We start from the raw sequence: 6,899 nt of genomic DNA, 5'->3' as shown, positions 1-6,899 counted from the left end.
TCTTATTATGTATTTGTAACCAATTGGTTGCCAAAACCCCCCGCTCTGCATGCACGCTCAGTCAATTTTTTGTTGCCACTGCTGCTGCTGCTCGTGTGTCCTTTGTGTTGTTGCTGTTATTGCATGTGTTGAGATTCTCATGGAAATTTGCATACAAATTGCGTCTGGCGCGTAGGAAGCCCTACCATTTGGTGGGCGGTGGCGGGCTATGTGTACCATGAACACTGGCTGGAGGACGGGGACAGATGGCCCGACATGCGTATGGGGTTAACGAAGGGTTAACACAACACAAAAAACCAAAGCCCGAATGAAAAAACACAAATATAAAACATTGCCAACAACGGCAGCACCTGACAACTGTCAAATTCTGTGGGTTACCATCGATAAATAAAATGGGGGACAATTTTATGACGACGGCGAGGTCATAGAAAACTTTGACAGATTCAATGGGAATATGTTGTTATAGTTTTAAAAGCACCTACAAACGGCAAACTGTTAATGCCTCTGATTGCTTGCCGAAAGCAGCTTTGACTATAAGCCACATTTTTAGGAACACAAACATCAAAGTAAGCCAGGACATCAACTTTAGAGCTAACTATACGTACGTACTGTAGATCTATTCAAATCATCAGATTTTATGTCTGGCGTTGCTTTAAATACGGATAAATACAGAGTCAAACAGATCACGATGGGCGATGGACACAACATCGAGGGCATAATCTGGACGATCAAGAACGGCGTGTACGACGAGGTGGAGCGGATATTCCTAGCCGGATCGCTTAATGTGAACGATCAGATGGGCGTCCGGTTCCCCTTGCACTACGCCGCCGACTTCGGCCAGCTGAAGCTGCTGAAGTTCTTTGTGCGGATCGGCGCGGAGGTGGACAGGAAGGACAAGTACGGCATCACACCGCTCCTGGCGGCCATATGGGAGGGGCATACGCGCTGCGTCGAGTTCCTGCTCCAGATGGGAGCCAGTCGCACGGAGCGCACGCCCGAGGGGCAGAGCTACGCAGGGGCCGCCAAGCAGGAGGACATTCGACGGCTCCTGGCGCGGGACTGATGTCCTTGGGGTTGTCCTCCTAACTCCAGACAGGGGATCCGTATGGGAGATCCACCTACATTTTGCAAATTTTTAGTGTAACCATTTGATAGGTTCATTTGCTACCCGACTGATTGTTGCACAAGCGGACCTGATTTTAAATTTGAAGTTTAAACAATTTTGTATTTCTTAAGTTGTAAGAAAATATATATAATGATTCAGCTGAAAGTAGCTGAATCTGATTATAATCGATGCATCAGCCGCTCTTGAGTATCATAAATCAACAATTTCATTAGCTAATAGAACTTTTAAATAATGTCTCCTACTTTACTGATTTTGCATTTTTTAAGCTCGAAGGTATTTAATCAGAACAATTATAAAGCTGCAGTTAGATTGTTGCGATTATTAGTTGATTATAAGCCATGCAGCAGCAGCTCTCACAATCTTAAAAAAACAACTTTTCTTGTAATTACAAAGTGGATTTTATCGAGAATCTGTGTATCTTGAACAGATGACGATAGTTAAAAAATCGAATAATTGCGCTGAAGCTGTTCGTAATACTCGTATGTATTAAAAAATAAACTTTAGTTCTGTTTTTATAGTGGAATGGCTCTTCTATACCACACTGTTTTATTGGTTAATGTTGGGAAGTATTTACAATTAAGGTCAGTGAGAAACAGTAACAAGTTAGTATCCGTTGACCAACGGAGAGCATTTACCAACTGCTCTGGGCCCAACCGCCCTGAGGAGCCCAACCGCCGGAGGAGTAGCTGGAGGCACCGCCGGAGGAGTATCCACCGCCATGGCCACCGCCGTAGCCGCCGCCATAGCCGCCGCTCGATCCGGAGTCGGAGATGACCTTGATGATTTTGATGTTGCCACCGCTTCCGTAGCCACCACCGCCGTATCCACCGCCGCCGCTGTATCCACCGCCGGACGACCAACCGCCTCCGTGGCCGCCACTGTAACCACCGGAGGAGCCGCCTCCGTAGCCACCTCCATAGCCACCTCCATAGCCTCCTCCATGGCCACCTCCGTAGCCACCGCCAGCTCCGGAATCGGTGATCACCTTGATGATCTTAACCGTACTGCCGCCTCCGTGGCCACCGCCGCCGTAGCCACCGCCGCCGCCGCTGTAGCCACCACCTCCTCCGTGGCCACCGCTGTATCCGCCACTATATCCACCTCCTCCTCCGCCGGAGGACCAGCCGGAGCTGAGGGCACTGCCTCCACCGCCGCCGCCCAGGAAGCCCGCATGGGCCATACTGCACACCGCCAGCAAGCAGACGAAAACCTGCAAGAGATTGGCAGGAAACGCGTTAGTTGAACTCACAATAGGGTACACATAAAAAAAAAAGATTCGAAGAATGGGTTTCACTTTCTGTGAAAGTGTTAATCCGCGATTGGCGCACCTTCATGTTGGCGTGTTTGAGAGATTGATTGCTTCGGAAGAACTGCGACTGTGCCGGACTGGAAGGGCGATCTTCGACTGTGGTCTGCAGCGTTTTGGCCGCCGCTTTTATGGCCAGCGACTCGGATGCTCGGTAACCAGCTTGGCTCACTTAACCCTGCCCTGCCCCAACTGCTGCGGCGCACAGTGGGTCGAGTCGCGTCCAAACCGGACAGCAAGGCATGGCTACTCACTAATTATCCATCTCTTGGCGGAGCAGAAAATACATAAGATGTATTCAACGCAATGAAACAACTCCAATTAAAGCAGAGTACTCACTTTAATCGAAAAGCCAGGAGGTAAATACTTTAACATACATTTTTAAAGAACATTACCCACTTATATGCTTTTTAAAGTGCGCACTTAGTATATATACAACTTTATATGGTACTATTAACTACTTTAATTCTCGCGATCATGTTTTATTGTTTTTAGGTTTAGTTGAGGGAAATATGGTAACGTATGTATCTGAGCTTATATAACTATGTTATATTTGTTTCCTATTGTTTTTAATTTTTCACATCGTACACTAAAGGGAAATAATGTATAATAATTAATAAATTGCTATTTTCCATATATGCCTTTGAGTGTTTTCCCCACAATACGGGGACATAATGTCACTGTGTGGAGTCTGCTCGTGTTTGACACACTAATTGCCGGTCCACGCGATGGTCCGTTTTGAGTTGCGGCATCATCATTACCATGACCATTACCATTACCATCACCAGCGTTGTCCAGTTGTCTGCATGAGGGCAACGGCCCTGACCCCACCCCATCCCCATAACCTCCACGACGCCATCCCATACCACAGCATCCGATCTCCACCCGCGGCTCTGAGCTCTAAGCTCTGGGCTCCAAGCAGCAGCACGTTACAAGCCCCACGCTGCGGGCTAATTTATGTCGCGGACTGTACCATGTTGCAATCCAGGCAGCCGGAGCTGTCAAGTGGGCTAACTTGCATCGCCAGGTCGTCTGGAGGAAACCCTTGGCGAAGACGGAGGCACTGCACTTGCCGGGCCAAAACCGTTTGATGGCGCATTTTCAGCTCGTTATGCAATTCATCCAAATCGACACAAAGTTGCAAAAATAATAAACAATAGCTGCCGGCAGCATGATCCAATAAACAGGTAGCGATCGCACCACCATCTAGTGGTGGGTATCAAATGGTCCGTGTACCTGGGCATTTTAATAACCAGGTACTTTACTTTAATAGAAATGATCACGCTTGATTATGCTATGTTGCAATATTATTCCGAATTCGATGCAAAAACTGTACCATAAGATACTTTCTTTAGTTTTAGCTGTAATGAGTACCTGGAATTCAGTTGCCAGATATTATTGGATCACAAATGGCTGGTGTATCTGTGTATTATTATAGCCAGATTCGTACGACTTTTAATCAATTTTCGTGTTGTTTTCCAGTTCTTGTAACCTAAACGAACAAATCAATCTGTGTTTTTGAAGCCACATTTATGTTGAGTAACTTCGCCATCTCTGTACCCAAAACAATTTCGATCTTGATTAATCCGGCCAACGCGATCGGAGCTCCATTAACTTTTGGCCCGCAGTGGCGATGGGTCAAGCAGAATGCTATTAATTGCCGCTCCACCAACTCGATTCGGTTGCAGCAAAAGCTGGAAGTTAAAGCTAAGGCCAACCTTCACTTCTCGATCTGATAGATGAGCCATACATTTCCCGCTGATTGTCGGTGATTTCATGTTCGGCTGGAATGACTGAATGGCCAACGGCGGCACGATGATCGGATTATCATGGAAAACCAATCTAAGGAATATTTTTCCAAGGGGCCAGCACTCGCAGCACTTAAAGATATTCTTATTGCTGAAATTAGGTGGTGATTTAGCCTACTATTAACCTTTTATTAAAGCTGGAGCATAGCGGAAATCACGTTGGATGGCAAAGGCTTTTTGTTTAAAACATTTAATGTGGCTTTGCAGAAAACAATTGCCGATAATGCATTTCAGTTAGCACAGTCGGAAGACATTTATTTTTGATGAACATTTCACTGTCCGTATTTTATTATGATTTATGGCCACGCCTGAGTTATTGCCAATAACAATTAGTGATTATTTAACGGGGTCGGATGTGTTTTATGCGCAATAAGTGCTTATTTTTACGCGTATTTATGGCACATTTAATAGAAAACCGACACCATGTAACGGAGTTCGTGGAGCTTAGAAATAACATTATGTAACCCACTCGATGGCCATTAAACTTAATTATATTTGACATTTGGAATATATGTATCTATCTAGCTGGGAAATCGAATGCAAGTCGAATCATAATTATGTATGGGATTAAATGTATACAATCTTAATTAGTCACCATCCCCACCTGAGTATCCATTAATTAAGGCATAAAATATGCCCACAAAAAATCGGAGCTCACGAACTTGTGAATATAAACAAAATACGAAGAACCGAAAGACTTAAGTCCGTTTTCGGCCCATAGAAAACTAGTTACGGCACCATCAAATACTCGTACAACAAATTTAACGATGGATATTCAAAACAAACCCGAGACGCATCCGCAATTATTTATTTCGGTGGGGAACTACTTGTATCTCACAGCATGGTCAGAATGTACATAATTACCAGACGATAATGGATTCATCATTCCCTTCGCGATGCTGAAGCTTGCCACGATTTGACCTTGAGCTTAACCCACTGTGAGCCGGCGGTACCGAAATTATTTTCGAACCACCTATGGAAAGTTTTCGAAATCATAAAAATATGATATCGATAAATCCATATAAACAATGGGGCTGTCAAAAATTGTCATATAATCTGATACCACTGATGAGGGGATTGTGCTCGGCGAGAAATGCAAGGTAATTTCATACCGTTTTGTGATATAATATGCCATTTCTATTGTTGGGGTTGCTACTTCAAAAATTATGTGGCAAACTGGTTATAAGTAATTTCAAAGTAAGTAATTGCAAACAAAACACAAATGTGGCAAAATGGGTTAAGTGGAAAGCGAAACTGGCCAACAAAGATGCTCTCAAAAACCCCCGATCATGAGTAATCAACTCTTGGGACTTCCCAATCGATGGACAAAGAATCAGGCAGCACTGGTTATCTTCTTTTTCTTTTTCTGTGTATTTCTTTAACAATTAGCAAAAAAAATTAATGGTTTCTAAGCGCACACACAAAACGCGTGCACTATCCTAAACTAACTTCGAGCATCGAAAAAGGCCAATATCGCCGCACAACTCCGACAACAGGAACAATAGAGTTGACATCAGCGCACTGGGTTGCCTGGGATCCGTTGGGATGAACGAGCATCTCCGAGGAACTGCTTAGTTCCATCCGGAGCCACCGGAGGACCAGCTGCCGCCGGAGGACCAGCCACCGTGGCTGCCGCCATCGGCGGCATCCTCGGCGTGGTGGGCGTGTCCATGGCCGCCGCTGGAGTACTCGTATCCGTGGCCATGGCCGTGGCTGTGACCCTCCTCCTGGATGACCTTGATGATCTTAACCTCCGAGCCGTGGCCGTGGCTGTGACCATGGTCGTGACCATAATCATGACCGTGAGAATGGCCCGCCTCGCTGATCACCTTGACGATCTTCACCTCCTCGGGAGCATGGGCATAGCCACCAGAGTAGCCGCCGGCCCATCCGCCGCCGCCATGAACAGCCTCCTCGCTGATGACCTTGACGATGGTCGGGGCGCCGCCTCCGCCGGATGACCAGCCACCACCTCCTCCGGATGACCAGCCACCACCTCCTCCGGATGACCAGCCACCGCTAGCACCACCTCCGATGAATCCGGATTGGGCCAGGCTGACGCAGGCAATCAGGCAGATGAAAACCTGGAGACGGATCAAAAATAAAGAGGCTGCACCCTAATCCGAGCCACAAGGAGCACCTACCTTCATATTGTTGTCGGTTCCACTTGGGTTTAACTGGCACTTTGCGATAGTCGAAGTGGGATTGGGGAGCTTAGCTCGGAAACTGATGACAATGCTCTGCCCTGCGGCTACTATTTATACGGCTCCAATGTGGGTCACTGCGAAGAGAAATGCTCGCCCCCATCTTCCGATTCCCATTCCAAATGTGACATTCGCTGACCCAAGAGCTGTATCACTAATGCAACGATTTTTCCAAGACTCTTAATCACCAGAGCCAATTAATAATGTGAATGTCCCAAGGAGGGTAGCCCTTGGACCTTCACGTTCACCAGATCGTAGGTAAGAAATAAACAAATGGTAAATATGTAAATCAAACCAGTACTCAAATATATTTCGAAACTATCTATAGACGAAATTCTAAAGATACAGATTGGTACGCAGATTTACTTTAATTATATGTTGATTTATAGGACAGAACATCATTTCAGACGGTTTTTAATACAAGCAGTTTTAAAGATCCAAAAAGATAGCGAAAT

General features: G+C 45.9%; 3 protein-coding genes across 3 annotated transcripts; 1 reads left to right on the top strand and 2 right to left on the bottom strand.

Moving 5' to 3' along the window:
• The first annotated feature begins 527 nt into the window (after positions 1-527).
• LOC117147756 (myotrophin) lies at positions 528-1,301 on the top strand. Its single transcript, XM_033314767.1, has 2 exons — positions 528-601; positions 673-1,301. The coding sequence occupies exon 2, from the start codon at positions 689-691 to the stop codon at positions 1,061-1,063; it is 375 nt and encodes a 124-aa protein (XP_033170658.1). The 5' UTR covers positions 528-601; positions 673-688; the 3' UTR covers positions 1,064-1,301.
• Positions 1,302-1,652: 351 nt separating this feature from the next.
• Positions 1,653-2,520, bottom strand: LOC117147655 (glycine-rich protein DOT1). The gene is made up of 2 exons (XM_033314631.1): positions 2,455-2,520; positions 1,653-2,336 (listed from the first exon to the last, which is right to left on the bottom strand). The coding sequence occupies exons 1-2, from the start codon at positions 2,458-2,460 to the stop codon at positions 1,758-1,760; spliced, it is 585 nt and encodes a 194-aa protein (XP_033170522.1). The 5' UTR covers positions 2,461-2,520; the 3' UTR covers positions 1,653-1,757.
• Positions 2,521-5,619: 3,099 nt separating this feature from the next.
• LOC117147995 (glycine-rich cell wall structural protein) lies at positions 5,620-6,521 on the bottom strand. Its single transcript, XM_033315149.1, has 2 exons — positions 6,385-6,521; positions 5,620-6,324 (listed from the first exon to the last, which is right to left on the bottom strand). Exons 1-2 carry the CDS (start codon positions 6,388-6,390, stop codon positions 5,812-5,814), a joined length of 519 nt encoding a protein of 172 aa, XP_033171040.1. The 5' UTR covers positions 6,391-6,521; the 3' UTR covers positions 5,620-5,811.
• Positions 6,522-6,899: the final 378 nt, after the last annotated feature.

This window comes from Drosophila mauritiana, chromosome X (assembly GCF_004382145.1).
Source record: "Drosophila mauritiana strain mau12 chromosome X, ASM438214v1, whole genome shotgun sequence".
In the NCBI taxonomy this organism is placed as follows: Eukaryota; Metazoa; Arthropoda; class Insecta; order Diptera; family Drosophilidae; genus Drosophila; species Drosophila mauritiana.
This window is presented reverse-complemented; position numbering and strand designations above follow the sequence as displayed.

Bases quoted from the DNA above. Each gene is read 5' to 3' on its own strand.
- LOC117147756 (XM_033314767.1), top strand. From the start codon at position 689: ATGGGCGATGGACACAACATCGAGGGCATAATCTGGACGATCAAGAAC.